Source organism: Bos grunniens, chromosome 15, assembly GCF_055505025.1.
Source record: "Bos grunniens cultivar Pamir isolate PY7600 chromosome 15, Bosgru_T2T1.0, whole genome shotgun sequence".
In the NCBI taxonomy this organism is placed as follows: domain Eukaryota; kingdom Metazoa; phylum Chordata; class Mammalia; order Artiodactyla; family Bovidae; genus Bos; species Bos grunniens.
Genome location: NC_141179.1, coordinates 22,756,597 through 22,781,660, shown reverse-complemented (window position 1 = coordinate 22,781,660; position 25,064 = coordinate 22,756,597). Strand labels below are relative to the sequence as shown.

At 44.3% G+C, this 25,064-nt stretch overlaps 1 protein-coding gene and 1 pseudogene across 9 annotated transcripts in view; both read right to left on the bottom strand.

Annotated features, from left to right (window-relative positions):
• Positions 1–25,012, bottom strand: part of DIXDC1 (DIX domain containing 1) — an 80,994-nt gene extending 55,982 nt beyond the window's left edge. For 3 of the 9 annotated variants that reach the window (XM_086339179.1, XM_086339183.1, XM_086339189.1), the window contains exon 1: positions 15,875–16,321. In XM_086339179.1, the coding sequence (XP_086195305.1) occupies positions 15,875–15,934 (60 nt within the window). In that variant the 5' untranslated portion in view covers positions 15,935–16,321. Of the gene's footprint in view, positions 1–2,481; positions 2,589–15,874; positions 16,322–16,729; positions 16,796–23,174; positions 23,267–24,843 lie in introns of those variants that run through there. The other 6 variants (XM_086339186.1, XM_086339185.1, XM_086339184.1 and 3 more) reach the window with 6 other exon arrangements.
• On the bottom strand, positions 2,644–2,977 carry LOC147357429 (NADH dehydrogenase [ubiquinone] 1 alpha subcomplex subunit 1 pseudogene; annotated as a pseudogene).
• Positions 25,013–25,064: the final 52 nt, after the last annotated feature.

Genomic DNA, 25,064 nt, shown 5'->3' with positions numbered 1-25,064 from the left:
GCCCCCAGTCCCTCCCAGCATCAGAGTCTTTTCCAATGAGTCAACTCTTCCCATGAGGTGGCCAAAGTACTGGAGTTTCAGCTTTAGCATCATTCCTTCCAAAGAAATCCCAGGGCTGATCTCCTTCAGAATGGACTGGTTGGATCTCCTTGCAGTCCAAGGGACTCTTTCAAGAGTCTTCTCCAACACCACAGTTCAAAAGCATCAATTCTTCGGCGCTCAGCCTTCTTCACAGTCCAACTCGCACATCCATACATGACCACAGGAAAAACCATAGCCTTGACTAGACAGACCTTTGTTGGCAAAGTAATGTCTCTGCTTTTGAATATGCTATCTAGGTTGGTCATAACTTTCCTTCCAAGGAGTAAGCGTCTTTTCATTTCATGGCTGCAGTCACCATCTGCAGTGATTTTGGAGCCCAAAAAAATAAAGTCTGACACTGTTTCCCCGTCTATTTCCCGATAACTTCATTAGATATTGCCAAATTCCCCACCAAAAGCATTGTATCTATTTGCATTCCCATCAGCAATGCATGAGAGTGCATTTTCCCACAGTCTTGCCAATAGAATATGTTGTCACACTTTTAAATTTTTGCTAATATGATAGGTGACAAATTGTATCTTAGTGCTGTTTATATTTTAGTTATGAATTTGAGCCTCTTTTGGTAGGTTTAAGAATTCAATTTAAATTCATCCTTATCTTTATATATTTTGTATATGTACATGAATTACCTGTTCACATCTCTCCCATTTTTCTATCTTTTGTACCTTCATTTAAGAGCTCTTCATGTATTAGAGATGTTACCCTTTTGTCTTTGATACATGTTGCAGAGATTTCCCAGTTCATCAGTGATCTCCCTTTCGGGATATTTATATTTATGTATTTGGCTGCCTCCCGGGTGGTGCAGCAGTAAAGAATCCACCTGCCAATGCAGGAGACTCAGGTTTGATCCCTGGGTCGGGGGAAAGGCAACCCACTCTAATATTCTTGCCTGGAGAATCCCATGGATAGAGGAGCCTGGTGGGCTACAGTCCACAGGTTGCAGCGTCGGACACGATTGGGTGACTGAGCACACACACACATTTCTTGGGCTGTGCTGGGTCTCAGTTGCAGCACATGGGTCTTTAGTTGAGGCACGCAGGAGCTTTTAGTTGCAGTATGTGGGATCTAGATCCTGACCAGACATCGAACCCAGGCCTCCTGCATTAGGAGTGTGCAGTCTTAGCCCTGGAGCACCAGGGAAGTCCCTATCAGTCATCTTTTGACTTAGTTTATGGTGGTTTTCTGGCTATGAAAAGAATTTCATTTTTATATAATCAAATTACTGATATTTCATTCCTCTGAATTTTGGGTGATGGCTAGAAAGGCTTTCCCTACACTAACGTGAAAGAATTCGCTTCTGCTTTTTCTCTAGTTCTCATATGGTTTCAAAATTGCTTACATTTATATCCCTGTTCCATCTAGAATTTATTCTTCTGTATAATGTGAGATATAGATCCAACTTAATTTTTTAAAAAATGGCTACCCAGTTGCTCCAGCACCATTTACTAAAGTCAATCTTTACCCCAGGGATTTGAGATGCTGCCTTTCAGTTCAGTTCAGTCGCTCAGTCGTGTCCAACTCTTTGCAACCCCATGAACCGTAGCATGCCAGGCCTCCCTGTCCATCACCAACTCCCGGAGTCCACCCAAACCCATGTCCATCGAGTCGGTGACGCCATCCAGCCATCTCATCTTCTGTCGTCCCCTTCTCCTCCTGCTCTCAATGTTGCCTTTATCATACGCTAAATTTCCATAGTTCCTGGGTCTCCTCCTGGACTGCATAGTCTGTATCACTTGTATATTTGCTCATTCATGGACCAGTACCAAAATGTTTTATTTGTAGAGGTTATATAGTATAATTTAAGATCTGGTGCAGCTGGTCCCCCCCACCGCCCCCACTGCCCTGAAATTTTTCTCTTTTTAATATTTTCTTGAATATTCTTACAAATTTATTTCTCCATACAAACTTCAGTATATATTTATCTAACTTTCAAAAAAAAGCCTGTTAGAGCTTTTATTGGGATTATATTAAATTTATAAATTGATATAGAGAGAACCATCATTTATATGTTGTTGAACCATCCTACTCAAGAATAAGGAATGTCTTTCATTTGTTCAAATGAGTCTTTCCGGAGAGTTTTAAAGTTTTCCTCCTGTAAGTTATACACATTTCCTGTTAAGTTCATTTCTAAGTATTGAATTCTTCTTAATTGAGATTAAATGAGGTTTTCTCTACCATCACTTTCTCTAATTGGTTACTCTGTGTATGTGAAAGCTGTTAATTTCAGTAGGTTCATTTTATATTCTGTTATCTTATCTTTTATTGAGTTTCATTGAGTTTTACCAATAATTCTCAATAATTTCCAGGATTATTACCACATCATCTACAAAAAGAAATAGTCTTTAATAAGCTTTACGCCTCTAATCAATTTCTATATACCTCTGGTACAACGTTGACTAGTAGTGGAGATATTGGGCATTCTTCCCTTGTTTCTGGACTCAGAGAAAATACTTGAAGTGTTTCCCAGTTTGGAAAGTGAATGGTTTCTGGAATAAAGTATATAAATTTTTATCATGTTAAGAAAGAATTCATCGAGTATTATTTTCTTTTTTTTTCTTTTATTTTTATCACGCACTACAAAATATACTGCATGCTACACAATACACTGCATAACCTTCTAACAGGGGTAGACGAGCATAACCTAGCTATTTCTCATCAATCAAGAAAATGCTCTCTTAATGTTCTCCAAACCCTTCAACACATAATGATGATCAACTCCAGAGATGCACCTATCTCTTTCCATCAAACTTCACCAATGTGAATAATGGGCAACCCTTTTCCCCTTGTTACCATTAGTGAATCCACGGATGTGTGCAGCGGCCATTTCTGGAATGAAGTATGTGGCCATGAGGACAATCCCAGGGAGAATCTCGAATTACACCGTCACTGCTCTGTTCCCAAGCAAGTCTTATTTTCTTCAGTGGTTTTATAATGAACGGATGTTGAATTTTGAGGAAAGTTTTGTCATAATTTATGGAGACAATTCTGATTATTTTTCCTGATAATATTCCATTATTATGGAATACATGGATTTCTTAAAAATGAACCTACCTTGCATTCCTGTGGTTAACCCTACTTGATCATAATGAATTACACTTTAATGTGATGTTGAACTTTGTTCACTAATACAGTATATATATTAGAGCTATATTAGTACTACATTTGTTGTACTTTTTCATGGTTGCTCAGTTGTTTAGTCATGTCCAACCCTTTAAGGGCACCATGAACTGTAGTTCCTCTGTCCATGGGATTTTCCAGGCAAGAATACTGGAGTGGGTAGCCATTCCCTCCTCCAAGGACTCTTCCCTACCCAGGAATCAAATCCATGTCTCCTCTGTCTCCTGCATTGAAAGTAGATTCTTTACCCACTGAGCCACTGGGGTCTTCTTTTCACAGGTATTCATAAGTAATATTTATCTGTAGTTTCCTTTTTTGCACTACCAGGTAGATACATTTTTAAAAAGAAGGAGCAAGTTTCTCCTTTGTTTCATTCTCTGACATCATCTGTAGAGCACTGGGGCTATCTGATAAGTAGAGGTTTGGTAGAATTCCCCCGTGAAATAATCTAGGCTGGTACTTTTTTTGAGGAATAGTTCCTTATTAAAGTTCTCTATTTCTTTCACAGAAATTGGTCTGTTTAAATATCCTGTCTCTGTCAATTTTAGTAATCAGAATTTCCCTTAGAAATTATTAATCTCATCAAGGTTTTAAAGTTTATTTGCACAGACATGCAAAGACTCTTACAGTTTTGTTTGTTTCAACGGTTATTTCTCCACTGTTATTTTTTTATTTTGTATATTTGTGCTTCCTCCTTTTTCATCATGTTAGCTACCAGTTTGTCTATTTTTATAATTTTTTCCCCAAAAATCTTAAAAACAAAATGGTTTCAAGAATTATTGCTATTCTGGCCTAAATCCCTCTAAAACCGTAATACTTAGAACCAAACACAATACCCTGGCTATAAAATCAGACAGTCAACTTTCTCATCCAAGACATTTCACACTCTTTTTCCCTCTCTTCCCATTCTTCCTCTTCTTTTTTTGTTACCACCTCACACTGTTGACTCACACAATATTATCAACCACCTCCCCTCCCCAAATTTTTAACATATTCTGCGGTGAGGCCAATCTCTTCCATTTTCATTCTTGTATAACTGGCCTTCTTGATGCATATTTAACAAATTTCAACTTATTAGATCCCATCTCACAAGATACTTCCAGACCCTGTCATTTCATGTATTCATTTATTCAAATTCAACCAACATTGCCAGGCATTGTGCCAGGCCCACTGTTTACAGGCGTATAAATAACTCTGATACAAAGTGATCACTGCAACAATGGAGCAACGTTTTTTAAAATCCTATCTATGCACAAAAGGAGTAACAGGGTGAAAGGATGAGGACATCACGGGAGGGTCAAGAGGGAAGAAGACATCTGTCTATTCTTTAAGGATATTTGCCAGGTGGGGAATAGAAGGACATCCCAGGGAGAGGTGATTTTAGAAAAAAGAAAGGAAGAGCCTGAAGGTATATGGTATCTTGGAGGAATGGCCAGTTAACAAATTTGTGTATGGGCCGAGCTGTGAGTGGCAGGTGGCGATGATTAAGAAATAGGTCAGCACAAGACCTACCAGAACTTAGATTTAAGTCTTAAAGAGTTTTAACAGGAAAGCATGGAGCCTTGCAACAGGAAAGTGAAACTGTGAGACTTGTATCTTAGAAAGGTCACTCTGGACGCACTAGAATATGACAGCCTAAACTGAAGCAGTACAGTGAGAAAAGGATAAACTGCAGAAATAAGTCAGAGAGATGACTGCCAAGAGGCAGGCAGTAACAACGAGAGAGACAGTCCAAAAAAGTCGCACCTGAATGGATGGTGATGCTTTAACCGAGATGAGAGCATGTGAAGAGCAAGTATTGGGGGGCAGGGCGCGGGAAGGGGGGCGAAGCAAACAGTTTGGTTTTGAACAAGAGCCTGAGCCATCTGCAAAACATCAGAGTAGAGATGTTCTGCCGCCAATTGGCAAAATCCAGGTCCAGGGCACAAGAGATGGGTGTGGGGTGGGAGTGAGATGCTTGAGAGTATCTGTGTGTGAGAGAGCAGGGACCGCTCTGGGATAACAACACCATCTGCTGAGAGCTTACTGCGTGCCGGGTGCTGCGCTGGGCACTGGACCACGTCTTTTCATATATATATAGTGTGTGTGTGTGTGTACAGTTGACCCTTGAACAACACAGGTTTGAACTGCATGGATCCACTTACACAGATTTTTTCAGTAGTAAATGCTGTAGTACTATATGATCCACGGTCAGCTGATGCACTTGTGAAGGAACCGTGGGTGCAAAAGCCTGACTCTAGGTTACACAGTTTTCCACGATGCATGGGGGTGGCACCCCTAACCCCCATGTTGTTCAAGGGTCAAATATACAAATATTTACTCCCCCCTCCAACACTGATCAGAGATGTGGAACTACTATCACCGAATTACAGATGTGCAAACCAAGGTTCAGAGCAGCAATGAGCCTAGAGTCACAGGACAGGTAAGAACAAGGATCTCAACCCCATGCTGACTTCACATCCTGGGCTTTACAGCACTCCCCAAAGTAAGTCGAACTACAAGAAGTTATTCAGCAGCAAAGGGAGTAGGGAGTGGGGGGAGGATACCGAAGGGAGAGAAGACGATGAAAATGCACTGAGTGCTTGTCCCTGTCAGCAGCTGAATGAGGCCCTCGACGTGCACCACCTCCTTTAATCCTCATATCCAGTCAATAAAGTTGATATTATCGGCCCCATATAGGAAAACTTGCTCCAGATAACAGCACTGGTGAGAGGTGAACATGGAATCTGAACCCGCTCCATCTTACTCTAAAGAATGTATTATTTCTATCATAGCAAAGCAAGCATACAGGGACTTCCCCGGTGGTCCACTGACTCTGCACTCCCAACGCAGAGGGCCTGGGTTTCATCTGTGGTCAGAGAGGGAAGTACATCCCACATGCCACAACTATGAGTTCACACGCCGCAACTAAAGATTCCACATGCCGCAACAAGGATCAAAGATCTCAAGTGCCACAACTAAGACCCGGTGCGGCCCAATAAATAAATAAACATTAAAAAGGAAAGGAAAGAAAAGCACACAATGAGAGAAAAGGAAGGAATACTCAGTGCAGAGGCTGGGGTACATCAACATCAAAGGGACAAGTGAAGTGAGCAGCAAAAAAATTATTTGGGGGAGTTCCCTGGTGGCCTGGTGGTTAGAATTCCAGGCTTTCACTGCTGTGACGCAGGTTCTATCCCTGGTGGAGGAACTGAGATTCAGCAAAAAAAAAAAAAAAAAATTTTTTTCAAACACGCAATCAGAGGGAGAGGAGAAGAATCAGGAGAAAGTGTCATGTGGGAATCCAAGACCAGAGAATGTCAGGACATTGACAAGAAGGTCAAATGCGGTAGAAAGTCAGACTGAGGACTGGAAAGCCCACTTCATTTAACATTTAAGAGGCTTTGGTGACCTTTCTGAGAACTGACATCAGAGCCAGGGCGGGGTGGGGTGAAAAGTCAGATGGCAGGGAGAAAACATCAGGGAGCAGGAAAACAGAGACAGCGAGCGGGGGAGAGAGGGTATTCATTGGAGAGGATGGTGGGAAGGAATGAGGGGATTTCAGGATGAGAGGACACTTGCAGGCTGAGATGGGGGATTGGTGAAGGAGAAACAGATACAGAGGGACGGCAGGAATGACGCGGCGAGGTTTCAGAGGAGGGGAAGAGGCCTCTTCCTGCTCTCATGACGAGAAGCAGGAGTAGGAACCTCTGTGGGGAAGCAAGGAGGTGAAGAAGAGGGCTGTTGAAGGAGCTCAGATCCCACTGCCCCTCTACCCATGATGAAGTGGGCAGGTCTGTCTGTTGAGAGTGAAAGGGACAGGGAGAGCGAAGGCGGCTTCAGTAAAGGGACCCTGTGCAAAGCTGAAAAGAGCTAAAGGTTTGCTGGCCACACCAAGGACTCAGCTGGTGCTGGAAATCATAATTCTGTAATTGAGTCAATCCACTAGGTTATGTGATTTCCTCTGGAAGTGCTTAGCAGGCCTAGACCCTGAGTAGAAGCAGCCAGAAATAGGCTAATGCAGGACCAGAAATGGGGCTTCCCTGGTAGCTCAGCAGGTAAAAATCCGCCTGCAATTCAGGAGACTCCAATTCGATTCCTGGTTCAGGAAGATCCCCTGGAGAAGGGATAGGCTACTCACTCCAGTATTCTTGCGGTTCCCTGGTGGTTCAGATGGTAAAGAATCCACCTGCAATGTGGGAGAGCTGGGTTCGATCCCTGGATTGGGAAGATCCTCTGGAAGAGGGCATGGCAACCCACTCCAGTATTCTTGCCTGGAGAATCCCCATGGACAGAGAAGCCTACAGTCTGTGGGGTCACAAAGAGCTGGACACGACTGAGTGACTAAGCACAGCACAACACAGGACCAGAAATAGCCAGAGGAGAGGCAGCTCAACCAGGGCAAAGGCAGTGAGGACAGTGGTGGTGAGAGTGTGCGTGAACGGACTGATCATGGAATCTACACCAGGGAGAAGAAACCAAAGGAAAGTTATACACTGAGAAAGTGGAGAGGAGTAAGGAGAAGAGAAGTTGATGTGACTGAAAATAAGTTGAATGGGAATGTAAGAATGTGGGAATTGGGGCTTTGAGCGGGCTGGAGTTTCAGAGTTTGAGACTTCAGGTTTAGGACAATTCTGTGGAATGAGTTTCCAGCATGTGGCTTCAGTATGTGGCCTAAGTGAGGAGGCGCTGGATGGGGGACAATCATGGCAGTGGGGAATGTCAAGCGACCAGGAGGCTGGACCATCTTCACCGTGGACCCTGAAGTCAATCCAGGAGAACTGTAGATGGTAAGATGTTGAGGCTATCTACTATTCTGCCCAAATTCACATGATTTTAAAAACTGATAAGCATGCCTTCAGTGAAATTACTGATTAAAAAAATTTCAGCTGAAGAAAAGCCCTTGTCAGGTCATTACTATGACTCCTTGTTGATCTATTAAGTGGCATCTAACATAGAAATCAGAGAGTCACAACGGAGTGGAGTGGTGTTTGTCCACAGGTTAAGGGTCACATTGACTTCAGGCCTCCACCCCTCCCTTTAAATCTAAGTTGGGAGCCAACCACTAAACTAAGCCTTGGTTTGTCTCTTCTTTAACTTGAAGATGTCTGGGTCACAAACAGCTGGACACAACTTAGCAGCTGAGCACGTATGCACGCACGCACGCACGCACCTGAACCTCTCACCCAGGGGCCACGCAAGACTTCACTCTTGCTATGAACACCTAGTGCTGGCTCTGAAACAAGCTGATTTGAAGGACAAAGTAGAAACTTGTGAGGACCAGCGATGCTGCCCACTTTCCTTCCCCCACAACGATATCTGTCTTAAAAGAGGCCTGCGGTGCAAGCCCAGGCCCTGACTATTCCTGCTGCTTGCTTTACAACTGACTAGTGCTGTCCCTGCGGCAGAAGAAATACCAGGTGCTTTCTGTAAGAGGCTGTTGCCCTTTGGGAGGTAGACTAGGAGTCTGAGTTTGAGTTTTCTCCTCCTTTTTGCTTCATCACGTTTTTCCAAAGTATAACTCCTTTGAAAATCAGATATGCAAAATAAGGAAAAGCAGGACTTCTCTATTAGGGCAGGGGGGAAGGAATCCATAGGCCAGTTCATTCACTTTCCTTTTCCTCTACCTTCGCCCACCCCTACTCAGACCCCCAGCTATCGGAAGTAACTCCTTAGGGATTCTTTCAGCAGGTAGGGGGCGGGGGGAAACACTGGATTTTGTTTCCTTCTGGCATGGTCATTTTATGTCTATTATTCAGTGAAGACAAGATGCAACAGGTTCCAAAATACAAAAATATCTTGGTTATTAAGAAATACATCTTGAGCATGCCCCCAGGTCTTGATCTGTTTCCAACAACAGCTGGAGAAACACAGTAGGACCACAGTCAGGTTCAAATCAGGCCCCTGGGTATTGTAGCTCACAGTTCTTGGGGGTATCCGCCCAGCTCACAATGATATCTTCTCTAGAAACATCCCTCCTCTGCAAACACAGGGGTGGGCCCCAGGACCAGCTGGTCTCATGTAACCCCATTCACTGGCCACAGGTGATTGTCTCGAGTTGATTGGTTGAATCCAGTCAATTCCTGGAATTTTTTGATTTGGCATTTAGGAATAGAATCAATCTTCTCTCTGACAAAGTTGTAAGATATAAAATTTAGATGTTCCCATAAGCCATGGTGCCCACCTGAGAAAGGAAAGTCATCTGGAGTGAGAAGGAACAGGGCTACCCACAGAAAGAAGCAGAGATAAAGAGACAGAGAGCAGAGGGAGAGATCCTGCCAGTGTTTGAGTTCTTGATTTTCACGTTTCTGAGAACCTGCCCCATTCTTGCCCTTTCTACGGTTTAGTTTTCCAGCCTTCCCTTGGACTCCACGAGTCAGTAAATTCCACTTTCTGTCTCTGCCAGTTCAAGATGGGTTCTTGACACTTAACAACCAAACTAGTAAAGAAACCAACACAATCAAACAAAGTCAGTGACAGCACAGATCTAATCTCAGTCCAGAATTAACACCTCTAACTTGTTCTGAGGGAGCTAGAAGGATGTCTGTATAATCATGAAGTCTACAAAGACTGGGAGTTTTTATGACAACCTGAGTCAGGCCTCAGAAGGAGGAAAAGTAGACATAGCCAGACACAAAGCAGTGTGAGCAGGATTTTACCTTGATGACACTGGACTGCTCTAAAAGTTTTGAAAGCAGTGGTCACACCAGGGAATGGCTGGAGGTATCTCCGTCAGTTTCCTCCTGGTCACTCCAACTAACAATGTGTTAAAACTCTTCCAGGATAAACAATCCTGTCCACATTCTTCCTTTGTACAAGAAGGCTTGACCTTGAAAGCTTTCTTGTCACCAAATGTAACTTTCCTTCTGTTTTCCTTTGGGAGCCGCACTTGCTTCCAAACAACTGTGTACACTCAGCCTCTGCTCTCTATCTCCTCTGAGCCTCTAGGTCAAAGAGAATTCCTACAGGGGGTTAGGCAGTTAGACTTGCAAAAGCACCACCTGGGCTTCACCGGGAAGTCTGTGAGACCTAGTGTTCGCAGTGTAGAAACATCCAAGGTTTTGGCTCCCTGGCTCCCTGCTAGCAAGCAAGAAAGGCAAACACGAAAAGCAGAGGACTCTTGTGATGCACTGGAGACGGAGCTCAGGAGGAGACCTGAATGGCTCAGGAAGGAAATCAGCTCTGCTGTGAAACCAGATACCTGTTCAGAACTCTGAGATCCTCCAGCTGCAGCAGAATGAGATGGGGGTGGAAACGCTGCTGCAAAACGGAGAGGAAAGCAGGAGTTTGGAAATCTTGAGTTATTACTGGCCTAAATTCTGCCCGTAAAATAATGCAATATTATATTTCTTTCCTATTAACTCTTTCAGGCCTTTACTGAATCAGGAAAAGCTGTTCATTGAGCCTGGTGGGTAATTAGGTAAAAATAAAGTTCGTAAGTAAAAATATCACTAACCGTCTTCTTCCCTGTACGGGCAGAGCTCTTTGTATTCCTGTTCAGCCCAGTGATCAAAGAATAATGTAGCAGAAAGCAAAGAGCTGAAAACTTTCTGAAAGCGATCATCTGCTAACCTTATTTCAGGCCTCCCTGGTGGCTCAGTGGTAAAGAATCCACCTGCAATGCAGGAGATGAGGGTTCCATCCCTGGGTCCGGAAGATCCCCTGGAGGAGGGCATGGCAACCCACTCCAGCATTCTTGCCTGAAGAATCCCATGGACAGAGGAGCCTGGCGGGCTACAGTCCATAGGGTCGAAAAAGCGGGACACAACTGAAGTGACTTAGCACGCACACATACAGTCTTATTTTAAAATTTCCAGGGGTCTTTCCTGGTGGTCCCGTGGCTAAGACTCCATACTCCCAACGCAGGGCGCCTAGGTTCAATCCCCAGTCAGAGAACTAGATCCCACATGCCGCAACTAAAAGACTGTGCATGCCACAACTAAAATATCCGACGTGCCACAACAGAACAAATAAATACTTTTTTTAACAAAAATTAAAAAATAAAATTTCCATTTGTTATGGGTTCCACAAATACTTTATTCCTTCACGAGCACACATTCCCAAGTAAGTGCGCAATAAATGCATGTGAACGGATAAATGATCACTGTATGATCTACGAGTGTTCCTTACCCTGGAAACAGGGCCTGGAGCCCACCATTAGGGCCTTTGGGATTGGTTCCCTACCCCCTTACCATATCTGATCACCAAAGGTTATGTCCATGACCACTCACATGGGGCCTGGTATGGAGATAACAAATAAGGAAATACACTCAGGAAAGCGTGTGAGTTGGAACCTTTAGTAGATAACAAGAAAATACACTCAGGAGAGCGTGTGAGTTGGAACCTTTAGTTCTCACAGCCTAGGCAGCGAGGCCAGTCATGGCGGCTGACAACCATCCAGGGCTCCCCTGCCTCTCGGAACCGCCTGGGGGGGTGGCACCTGGCAAACAGCGCCCTGTCGCTGGCTCTACACGCCTGGCCAGGCCATCACTCACAAGGAGGAACATAAAACTGCCTGATAGCCTGCCGCCAGGGAGCATCTGTTTAGCTGGCACTGACTCCTGTGGGAACACAGCCAAGGAGCCTGGGCGAGGAGAGCAGAAATCAGTCAGGATAGAAGAAAGAAGGTTAGGGGGCATGGGGCTCGGTTACCCTGAAGACTTAACAGGCCTTTAATTTCTACAGCAAAGCACAGAGGAATTCATCGTGGAAATGACTGAGCGCCTCTGGCTGGCCCACACTGCAAATCCCGCTCCACGGAAGAAGGCATGGGGCTCTCAGGAGAGATGGCCCCGCAGTTGCTCCCCCTGCCAATTCCCTTCCTCACTGCTTCTGTGTCCCCATGAAGGCACCACACTGCACAACGGCTTTTCCCGTATGTCTCAGGGCCTGGCGGGCAGATGACTCTCCATGTGGGATGTAAATTTCTATTTTTCCAGTTGGAGGGAAACATGTGGGAAACGTGTAGGAAAAGTCTTCCAAGTCGTCTGTTGAAAAGGTTAGGGCTCAGACAACTGACTTCCTGTCGACCAACATTGTAATAAATCATTCCCACAACTTCTGGTCTCTCGGGCCATGACGCTGCAGCCAGGCACAGGCTGGCTCTGCCTGACAAGCAAGATTTCTGTATCGTCACAATTTTCCCAAGGTTCCACTCTGGACACTTGCTCTGTGTTCCCTGGCCTGTGAGCTCCGCTTAGGCACAGATTCTGTGTTATTTGCCATCCATTTCCAGAGCCTGGCACGGTGCCTGGCAAACACAGTAATTCACTGGATGTCTGTGGAATGAGTGCCTGTGTGCATGTTTACCAAACGAGCAGGAAAAGGAAAAAGTCTGGCCTCAGTGATCAGGTCGGTTGGTAAGTATTTGGTGCTTTTCATGATATCATTAAATAAAAGATATCTCTATGATCTCCCACAAGCACCACCTCTTTTATGATGCTTACCACATTAAACATCCCACATGGTTCTTTTAGCACACCTATAAATCTCTCCCTATAAATTTCTTGGAAGCAGAGACGAGGTGTTTTTTCAATTATTTTATCCATCCTCTCAATAATGAACCCAATAATGAACAAAGCAGCTAAATGAACGAATGCCTACTGCCAAAACATACTATAGTCTCAGGTCTGTCAAAACCTTTCAACACAAACACCAAAGTCTTTTTTTTTTTTTAAAGAAAGTTCAGCCCCTAGAAAAAACACTGCCAGAAATTCATGTTGGCACATGAATCAAAGACAACATTCATATGACAACATCAATACCAAGAGGCAGAGAAAACAAATAGCTTTGAGGCAGAGGCAGAATGGGGAAATTGTGACCCACAGAAAGCCTGGCCAGGAGACACAGGAGACAGGGAATGACAGCCAGGGTGAGCCGCAGAGTGAGGCAGGAGCCAAATCTTGTGGATAATTCACAATGCAGATCCGCCATGTCAGTATAAGGCACTGTACTGACAGCTGTGACATGGATCAATCCTGTGGAGAATTTGTTAGGTGTGTGGAGGCAAGGGTTTTCTTCACGGAAGGTGGTAGAAGAAAATTCTGTTGTGCATATTCAGGCAGGATGGCAATCAGACTGAGACCAGAGGCCAACCGTGTAGAAAGGGAAGCCTTGATTCAGAGGGCAGGGTTTTGCTGCTGCAGGGTTCCCTTATAATTAACCAATTAGGGCCACAGCTTCATTTCCTCTGGCAGTTTTCTCTGCCATAGAGAATGAGGTCACAGCCCTAACCACATAGACCTATAAAGCATCTGGGTGATAAAGAACAGCTTCAGATATACTTGGCTCATTCCCAGGAGATGACTGGATACATATGTGGTATTCTTAGCTCCAGGGGGAAGAGTTTCTCAGAGAAATTGAAATGTATTTTGACAACAGCTTTTAAGTCCCTCTTTACACCCTGATCATATGACTCTAACAGAAGGGACTGAACATTACTGGATTTATTAAGCAACCCAAGAGGCTGGAAAAGGTCAAACAGGGCTCATCAACTCTGAAATGACCAACTGCATCATTATTCAGTAGCACTACGTGTGATACCATATGTGAAAAGCATTATTTAATGTATTATGTATATCAAAGAATTATTTAAACTATAAGGGATCAATGAGATTAAATGTATTACTATTAGTATTATTTACATGATGTCAATTTCTCAGAGAAAACTAAAGTTCCTATTGGCTATCAGAGTTCAAATCTACTAAGGGAACGGAATGGACTATACATTAGCCTGTGGCGGGGGTGAAGGGAAGCCTACAAGATGAGTAGAAAAATCCGTGTCAGAGGGAAAAGAGGTTATCACTATATTCTTCTCAAGATGAATTAATTATAAAGTGGTCTGTTGTTCTCATGAAGACTCTTATTACCACCACAAAAAGAAAACTCTCCCACTCTGCTTTGCCCTTGTATTTTCCAAGAATTGAATGCCACGGGGCACTTATGGAAACACCAAAGCATGAAAAAGAAAAAAAAAAGACAGTCCAGCCTCTTGGTGTACCTGGCTCTTCAACTGAAAGGTTTGGAGGTGAAATGAGCGGACGGCAAAGACTAGGACTCACTTTGTGCTGGTTTCCTCCCCCAATAAGACAGTGGAACCTGATCCCTGGGGGCTGACTTACAAAAATGGAAGGTCAGAAGAGGGCCTAAAGAGCTTCTGTGATCAAGACCAAGGCAGGCTCAGAGGCAGAGTGAAAAAAAGAGGAGCCAGGAATCCTGGAAGCACTCAAAGAGCTGGCTTCCTGGCTTGTCTGTGTTTCAGCTCAGACTGTACCTCTTGGTTAATAACCCCCTTCCGTGTGTTCAGAGCATCTGACGCAAAGATGAGGACCTCTGCTGTGCAGGCGGGACACAAGCTCTGCCCTTCCGTGAGGGCCGCGACACCCCCCAGCCAAAGGAAAACTCTGACTCGGTTGGTTGGTTAGGTAGGGACAGCATCTGTGCAGTTTTCAAACTCTCTGCATCAGGAACAAGGCACAGGGGCCAGGACAGGGGGAAGGTTCTCAGACAGGTCAGGCTGCAGAGCTTCTTAATGAAAAACAGGAATTAAGGCAAGAGCCTGCAGTGCAGATGTAGAAAGAAAATGCTATGCACAAATTCATGACAATGGTTACCTCTGGGGAAAGCCAGGATGGCAGCGGTAGACCAGGCTCTCAGTCTTGCTTGTAATGTTCATATTTAAGAAGCAAATGTATTCATACGTTAACTGTTCAACAAAAAAAACTGGTTAAAAAAAAAACAACTGAAACTTAAAGAGTGGCATAAAGGGACGAGAAGAAGAGGCAGAAAGAAAAGGAGGGAGGCGGAAAGGAAGAAAGACCGGACTAAGGGTCCAGCTCTGCTTGCAGGGGTCTCCCTGGATGCTGAGCTAAGGCAACCCAAGGGTGGGGTGCAGAAGCAATGGGAGCGGCTCGCAGCAAATCCCGAGGGGCAACGGTCCTGAACCAGAAAGTCCTGGGTCACGAAAGAGAAGAAAAAGGAAACCTAACAAAATTCTGAGAGAAAACAAGTAAAGAGAGAGAGACTCCCCCTGTCAGCCCCAGCCCATACTGCCAGTCCGGCTGAGACCCAGTTTCCAACTCTCCACAGAAAGGAGCAAACACCACTCCCCCCCGCCCCCCACCCAGGAAATCTCTCCTCTCAGTCCTCTCTGCCAATCATGCCTGAGGGTGAGGAGAAATGCACCGTCCTAGGTTTAGAAAGAGATGCGAACATGAAGAGGGCACTTCCTGTGGACCACCCACTCGCCCTGCCCTCTCAAACTTTCTACCAAGGCAACTGCCACCCCGCCCCTCCCTCAGCTCACCCACTGAACCAAAAGGAGCACCTTTTCCATATATTCACGGGCCTCCCTGGAGGTTTCCTTAAGGTGGACCCCGGGGAGCACGGAGACCACTTCTTCTGGAAGGAGAGGACCTCTGAAATCTGTGGTCCTGTCTTCTGGGCTCTGGCAAGCATTAGTGGAAGGTCATGGCCCAGCATAGCGGGGAGAGGTCAGCCCTTTTGATTTCACCAGGCTCGACAGGACCGTACCCACCACCTTGGCCTCCTTAGGGCTCTGTGGGGGGATTGTCTTTGGGTCCCGATGAGGATGGGGGCACAGGAGGACCCGTCCCGGAGATGAGGCGGGCGGCGCCAGGGCGAGGGGGCCGAGGGAGTGGGAGGAGCAGACGGTTACCTCGTTGAAGCCCTCCTGCAGGACGTCCAGTAAGCTCCCCCGGGTCAGGCAGGCTAGCATTGTTCCTGCCGGCCCCCGGGCGGGGTCTCCGGGCCGGCGGCCGCTGCCTCCTCCTCCCAGTGCACACAAAGCCTCTGGGCTCAGCTCATTGGGATGTCTGCGGAGTCCCGCATGCCACTTACTGGAAACCTAGACCCGGGCCAAACTAGCGGCCTCCACTGGGCATGCTCGCGAGGGGCTCAGCAGGAGGGGCCCGGGCGCTGCCGCGGTTCCTATAGAAACTGCTGGGCGCGCACCCGGCGGAGAGGCGCTGGCGGGGGTGGCCCCAGCCTGGTGTGCGTTAGGGAGAGCCCCGCGGCGCGCACACATGCACGCTCACACACCGGGCCGGGAGTGTGTGCATACGCCGCAGACACACACACACAGAGCAGGCCTGCAGCCGGGCGTGCCGGTGTGTGTGTGCGCGCCCCGAGACTATACAGGCACGAGCGCACACAAACATAAATACGCACTAACACACCGGCGGGCATGGCGGCGTGTGCATGCGCTCGCTAGTGGTCACACAGACGCACACGGCAGGTCTGCAGCCGGGAGTCCTGGAATCTGTGCGCGCCCCAAGTATACACGCGCGTGGGCGCGAACACACCCGCACTGACACACAAGCGGGCAAGCCGGCGTGTGCATGCGCTACACACACACACACACACACGCCACCGTGTGAATGTGCCACACACACATACACACACACACACATGCGCGCGCGCCAGCACGCGCTCTGGTAACTTGAGGCCTCAAATGCCCCACCACAAGGTGGGTAGGAAGGTGAGTGAATTATAAGATTCCCCCTCCACCGACCTCAGACTAGCCGAAAACTGCAACCTTTTTCCACCTGGGGCCTGAACAGTGAGGTCAGAAGGGGACCTAAAGAAGGGGAAACAGAAGGAAGAGACAAAAAGAAGATAGAGAGGCTTTAGTTATTGACGGTATTAGGATACATTTAATAAAATAATGGTAAATCAATCACAGAATAACAACAGATGCATCAAGGGTAAGCCAAGGATGAACAAAGCTTTACCAAAAAAAAACTTTCTTCTTCCTTTCTTTTAAAAATAAAGGATAAAATGTAAAACCTGTATTTTAAATGGGTTTAAAATTAATTAAATGGGGTTTTAATGAAAATCACTGCAAAATCTCCTGGTGCTTTGCAAAGAGCTAGGTAAAAGCTTCCTCAAGTGAAACAGAACTCTTCCCTCTGTTTCTCATTACTTCAGTCAACGGTCTTATTTATTTTTAAAAATACGAGTCATCTGTACTCTCAGTGCACTGCTCTTGTCTCTATAGGAAAATTGGAAGCTTGAAAGAACACCCGTATTATGTTACACCTCGTGATCCCAGATGAGGAGAAGGGTTTCCAGAGTGTTAGGGCTCACAGAAGGTCAGACCTTGCCCCCGGGGACACAGCGGGGCAGTGACAGAGGCTGTGTGAAGAGCTAGAACTCTATCCTGGTGATTTTGCAAAAGGCCAGATTCCCTCCCCAAACCCTCATTAGTACCTTGGCAAGAAAAGTCAATAACGGTTCTTATTGAAGCTAATGGCCTCCTCCTCAGGTCACTAGAGAAGAAAATCCTTTTCGGAGCGGAACTAGCCTTATCTTGCCTGAAAGTCTAAAGCTGCTAAACACAAAGATGCTTCTGAGAAAAGACACACCTCCTTCTGACCACAGCAAACAGGAAGTAGGAGTCAACCGAGGTGTTAAGTGACTGCTGCCGGTGAATGCTGTGGGTTCAATTCTGGCTAAGGCTGGGGGAAAAGCCATGATACCACATCAAACTGAACCTGAGCAGCCCACACGTCAGCAGACCCATCCTTCGAGCTGGCGAATTTGGTTGCCAAGAACTCCCCTTGCCACCTTCACAGTTTATGGTGTAACACCCTCGGTTAAGTCACTGATGCAAATTAATGCAACAAGCCCCCTTTTTAAAGAGAAGTGTGAAATTTCCAAGAGCATAAAATTGTATGCAGCACATCTACATACATAGTGATGCGCAACCAAAACACCCAGCTGGTGGATCCCTGGCTGGAGGATACTGATTGGCTGACAGCCCATCATGCTCTGGACGCAGCAAAAAATACTGAGACACCAGAGGCAGGTCCTGTGACAGTCATCTATGCCAAGAGGTCACTGTTTCTCAGAGGACAAGCTATTTATCAAAGTAGGACCTGTGAGCTCAGTGTTCCTGGGATGAGATTTTTTAAATCACTGAATTTTAAAGCTCCAAAAAAAGATCTCATCTGGCCCAACTCTCTCATCTCACAGATAAAGGAACCAAGGCTAGCAGAGGTGCTCACAGTCACTTAGCAAGTCAATGTGTGCCCAGTCGCTTCCAACTCTTTGGGACCCCATGGACTTCAGCCTGCCAGGTTCCTCTGTCCATGGGATTTTCCTGACGAGAATACTGGAGTGGGTTGCCATACCCTCCTCCAGGGAATCTTCCTGACTCAAGGATCAAAACCACATCTCCTGCATTGCAGGTGGATTCTTTACCTGCTGAGCCATCGGGTAGCAAGTCAATACAGGAACTAAAACCTGAAAAGTCCTCTCAGGCCCAGTCCTATGCTATTCACCGTCTGCTGGAGGAATTAGAGAGAATTGTGGTAAATAGACACACAATCTATTATAGAGCATGTGGTCCAAGATTGCACTATTCCTTGGAAGCCTATAATAACACCAACCACATATCCCACAGCAATAGTGTCCAACAGATCTTTCTGTGATGGTGGCAATATTCCATGTCTGTGCTGTCCAATCCAGTGGCTGCTAACCACATGTGGCTAATGAGAACTTGAAAATGTGGCAAATGCAAGGGTGGAACCAAAATTTAAACAGCATTTAATATCAATTCATTTCTATTTAGGCAGTACAATTTCAAAATATTCTGTTCTACTGTCCCCACACAACTATTAGCATGTTCCCCAAATTATAATATGTTCACATATAGTCTGTGTCTCAGACTTGGAAAAAGCACAAAATTCTTGTTGGATCAGATAATCTCAATTTTTTTTTCTTTTTTTGCTCAAGAGATATGTTCATCATACTTATTATCATGGTCTGAATTAGAAAGTGACCCAGGTAAAGAGTCAAGCTTTAGCTCTAAGCAACACTAACATTTCCTCTTCCTTCTGTCCTCTCCATCTCATCCCATTGTGATATCAACACAAGAGCTAGGAGGATAGATGGGCTAATTCAACGACCTAGGCATAACTAGGACAATGATCTACATCCCGTGATGTCCGAACAAGGGAAAACTGCAAGCCAGTCCAGGTAGCTGGAACCACTCGCACCACTGCAGGCCTGTTACTTACTCTGCCTGGAGGAGAGGCAAAGAGTACAAGCAAGCTACTTTCTGCATAGCTCTGCCATGCTGTCTCGTTTTTGAAATTATACCAAGCTTCCTCAGTCCTGCCTTACATTAACATTGAAGGCAATGGATAAACAACAAGCTCCCACTGTATAGTACAGGGAACTATAATCAGTAGCCTCTGATGAACCATAATGGAAAAGAATAGGAAAAAGAATGTAGATATATGTATAACTGAATCACTTGCTGTACAGTAGAAATTAGCACATTATAAATCAACAATACTTGAATTAAATACAATTTTCCAAAAACCAATAAAGGCAGATACTTTCCTCACTAACGAAAACTTACCCAAGTATCTACCTACAACAGTATTAATAATAGCAAAATTGAGCTTTTACTATGTGCCAAGCCCTGTACTAAAACACTTATATATATTAGTTCAGCTGATGGTCACAGTTACCACAATTAGTAAGTTATTTTTATTGTCCCCACTTTACACATACAGAAAGAGAGATCTGAAGGATAATTTGCCCCAATTCAACTATGAAGCAGTGAAGCCAAAGTCCAGATTCTTAATCATTATGCAAAACTTTTATATGATGTTACAGCATACAAGGAACTCACTATATGTTTTTAGTTGTATAAAAGAATGAGCCAGTGGAGGAAACCCTGGCAAACTCATTCACGACTTCTATTAATACAAACAATAACATGTTAGCCTAAGTAAGCTTTGAACCTTTAACAAAACTGTCATTTGCTAAAAATATTGACTCTGACTTCTCCCTGCGGAGAACTAAGACGTGTGAAATTCACACCTATGTAAAATTTAACACATCTATTACGGGCAATCATTAATGACTATAAAGAAGCAGAAAGATAAGTCTGAATAAACAATGAAAATTGTCAATGGAAATATTCAAAATGACTCTGAAATAATTTCTTAATCTTTTTCTGTTTTCTCACATTAGCAAGTTCCTTGGCAGTAACATATGTTTACAATTTCTATTGCATTTATCTTCAGAGACATCACCATAAATACATATACACAAAAGGGCTCATGTCTACCAGCAAAGTCCCAAACGTGTCCTGGCTCCTAAACTGCACCTCTTTATCCCCAGGCTTTTCTGCCAGTCTGCATCCCTTAATCTTCCTTAGACAACACATTCATCTTGCTGTTGAACTGCTTTAACATCTTCAAACACTGACTTCTGCTAGCATGTCAGATATAAATCCCTCATGTCCAGCTTAAGGCCTCCCCCTCCTCACTGCCTATGCTCACTTTGTTGGCTCCCCATGGTCTCATAGATTCACAAGGCTCATTTTCACCTCTATACCTTCATGACTATCACTTTGCCTAGAAGGTTCCACACTTCTGCTACTCAAATCTTCACGATGCGCAGTTCAAGTTCCACTTCTTCCTGGAAAACTCCTCTGACCACTCTTGATTTTGTTCAAATCAAGACAGAGCTGATCGTAATCTGTCCGGAACACTCACGTCCCAGACAACCCATGGTGCCTCCCTGCTCTTGTTTCAGGTCTCGGTCTAAATGTGTTGATCCTTTTGGCCTTTCCTGACCACTCTACATAAAATGATACCACCTTCTCATGTCAGCATTCCCAGACCTCTTTGCCTGTTGTGTTTTCCTAACATCCTTCACCAGCTTTGATACTCTATCAGTTCAGTTCAGTTCAGTCGCTCAGTCGTATCCGACTCTTTGCGACCCCACGGACTGCAGCACGCCAGGCCTCCCTGTCCATCACCAACTCCCGGAGTTCACTCAGACTCACGGCCATCAAGTCAGTGATGCCATCCAGCCGTCTCATCCTCTGTCATCCCCTTCTCCTCCTGCCCCCAATCCCTCCCAGCATCAGAGTCTTTTCCAATGAGTCAACTCTTCGCATGAGGTGGCCAAAGTACTGGAGTTTCATAGTTACTTGTTTATTGTCAGCCTCCCTTCTGCCCAGAACGTAAGCTCCGTGGGGGCAGGGAGTTTTGTATGTTTCGCTACTGATTTATGTCTAGAACCAAGAATATTTCATGGTGTATAGTATATGCTCAGTAAATACTGGCTTCTTCTCTTTAAAATCCAAAGTGATAGCATGCCCTTATACTATATCAGTTAGTATTTTATAGTTCATTTAGGAATGTGAATTTTTTGTCTCTTTCACTATATTTTGAAGATAAATATAAATAATTTCTAGTATCCTCCTATATTTTCCTCTCATTCACTAATGCAGTCTTTCATTAAACATTCATTAAATGCATATGGAGCACCAGGTCCTATTCTTCGGCAAAAACTTCAAGAAGTTACAGTTACACATAAACACACGCACAGAGGCAAGAAACAAGACTGAAAGGAAAAATAGTAAAAGGAGGACTAGTAAAACAGAGAATCCAATATTAATATATGGGGACAGAGTGTACAGAGTGATTGTGACAGACTGAGTGGGGAGAAAAAAGAAAAAAGAGACAGAATGGTGTGAGACTAGAGTAGGATTTTGCCAAAGTAATCACCAGATGCTAGTGCTTAATATAAACTGTACCAAAGAAGATATGCAAATATATCCTACACGCATTTAAAAAATTCACATTTTAAAAGTTATTTGCCAGCTATCCTACAGGAAAAAAATTAGATTAAGACTAGCGCCCTCTAGTGGATATTCTGGATGTTACCCTAAATTTTTCTCTTACTACACAAAAGACTTGTAAATGCCCACATATCTCTGGTCTGCCACTCATAATGCGTTAGGGTTGCATATGACTAATTCCACTATCATGAAATAATCTTTCTCCAGGACCCTGGGTCTCGCTGTAAGAAGTCGCCCCATTTCTAACAAGGACGTTCCTATCTCCCAACTGATGTCCCTCTACTTCTGAAGAATGTATACAAAATCAAACACTACAATTCCTCTTTTAAAAAGTAAGTTATTATTTAAAATGTCCACATCTTTTGACCTAACATTCTACTTCTGGAACTCTATCCTAAGGGAAAAAAGTCTTAAATGAGAAAATTAGTTAGTTATTTACAATGTGGGGCTTCCCTGGTGGCTCAGTTTGTAAGGAATCCACCTCCAATGCAGGAGACCTGGGTTCGATCCCTGGGTTGGGAAGATGCCCTGGAGAAGAGAATGGCAACCCACTCCAGTATTCTTGCCTGGAGAATCCCATGGACAGAGGAGGCAGGTGGGCTACAATCCACGAGGTTGCAGAGTCAGACACAACTGAGCGACTAAGCACTGACACATTTACAATGCAGGGAGAGGAACCGACAAATCCAGCAACAAAGAAATGGTCAAGAAAATTACAGCTGTTATGATGAATACCAAACATTTGTATTCATATTCAAACAAACATTTTAGCAATTTCATGTTAATAAACATTAAGTCAAAAAAGCAAAAGATAAAAACTATGAGCATATGATCTCAAATACATAAATAATATATGTAGAAAAAAAGAACAGAGGAAAATATCCTAAAATAATAACAGGATTGCTTCTATATGGAAGGATTATGTTTTTTTAAAGAAATGCACTATTTCCCAAATTCTCTATGATTCATGTACATTGTTTATATAAAAAATGTTATTGAAATCTTTTAAACAACCCATATGTTCTGACTGCTGCGGCTGTTAGTCACTAAGTTGCGTCCAACACTTTTGTGACCATGGACTGTAGCCCGCCAGGCTCCTCTTTCCACGGGACTTTTTGATTAATTGCTTGAAATTTTCAATCTCTGCCTGATTTTATTAATTCCAGAAAAAGATAATAATCAAGTGAGCCAGTCTTTCCACAAGAAGGGGAAGCTAGAAAAGAAAGCAAACATATTACAGTTTTGTTCCAGGATCTGAATCCTGATGGAGAAATCCCCCAGTTGTTGAGTTGTACTGAAATTCCATTAACATCATCACACTTCTCTCAATAGAATGCCAGAAACTTACGGAGGGCTCTGCTGGCAGCAGGGAGTTACAGAGTCTCATAACCACTTGGGTACCCATCTTCAGAATCCCCAGAAGAACCAGATCAGGGCCACCTTAAAATAGAAAGGGAAAGATACGGGCAAAAATACAGGTCAGGAAAAAAAATTCCAAAAGTTAAACCTATGTAGAGGGGTCAGGTTCCTACTGCAGACTAACCCTCATTTAAGTCATCTGGAAGTATAAAAAAATAGGACCCCTGTTAGCAGGAAATCCAGCCCAAGATACCATAATTACAACAGAGCTATCCCAATGGCATTTTAAATACTAAACATTTAGGTTTTAATAGTAAAAAAGCAAAAACAAATGCTTCCCTGTCATTAGTCAAGCAAGAATGCATTTTCCCTCTACCCTAAATGTATCACTCTGTTGACAGAAATAATCAATAAACAATCTATAATAAGAGAAGAAAGGAATTTTATTTGAGCCAACCTGAGGACTATAACCCAGAGATAGCCTCTCAAATAAATCTAAGCAACTGCTCTGGAGAAGCATGATTTTCAGCACAGTTTTAAATCTTGTTGGAACAAAGAACATCAAAGAAGTCAGAGATTCGTTCCTTCAAGTTTTCAAAAAAACAGATCAGCATGTACACAGGAAGTTGGTTTGGCCTTGGCACTTGGGAAGGGAATCTTATCACAGAAGGAGTAACAGCACTGGTGTCCCAGGAAGAGAGGCATTTAATCTTTACTTTTAACATGCATGTTCTGTATTTCTAGTCAGTGCACCTTTTTCTATAACGATTAAAACAGATGTAAAATATATGTTTGATAAGCCGCAAGCAGGCTGTTTTAGTTAGCACAAAATACAAGTTAAATCATCTATAAGTTGGAATGACTTTCTCAAACCTCAATATGTGAAAATTTCCTCCATTAAGTCAAAAACCATAGGAAGGATTCTGAAGACAATGAGGAAAAATAACCAGGAGCTGTGCTTCTGACTCACTTTTCCCTGCATCCTCAAGAATTGTTTTAACCTAGAATGGGAGCACTTATATTTCAAGGCAGAAATTTTTATAAAGCACTTGAAGTTTAGAAACGGCTATTACCTATATCAACTTTATTTGAAATAACCCTTGGAAATAGAGTTCATTTTATTATCCACAACTCATAACAGGTGAGTGGGTTGTTCTGCCGATCAGTAGCACAGGCGGGGTTCTAGCCACGTCTTCTGAATCCTCTCTGGAGGACACAGAAAATAATAGTGGTGATAATGATGATGACAGCAGCCAACGTTTGTCCACATACTATGAACTCTTCCTAGTGCTTTAAATTCCCACACTCTAAGAAATTGACCCTATTATTTCTGACTTTTTTTTTTTTTTCGCTGCCATTCCATTTTTCAATACTCTATCCATTTTAAGAAATCTTTCCTTCCAGGAACAAAGCCAGGGGCCGCGGTATTTGGGGAGAATGGTGTACAGCTTGAGAAAGGGAAGTCTTCAAGCTCTGAAAGTATGACTCAAGGACAGCACTCTTAAGAACCTGCAAAAGCTCTGAGAGGGTTTGGAACCTGAAACTTCCACCTCCTTCCCACCACACCCTCACCCCTCCGTTTGCCCCCAGTTCTGATCTGGGAAGTTTAACCGGTGATGATAATACTTTCCAGCTACACACCACCTTTCAGCACCTACCTTTTAAATCGTCGGTGTGTCTGGTTCCTCATCTCCGTCCCCAGCCTTTCTGAGAACCACCTCCTCCTGCTGTAGTGTCGCCTCTGCGTGCCCGTTGCCATGGCGACGGCAGAGCCCGGCCTGGACCGATCCGCCTCCAGCGGGCGGGAGCCCGCCTTCGTCCTCCCGGGCTCCGCCCCCTACGGACCTAACCCCGCCCCCTGCTTGTCCAGATCCGCCTC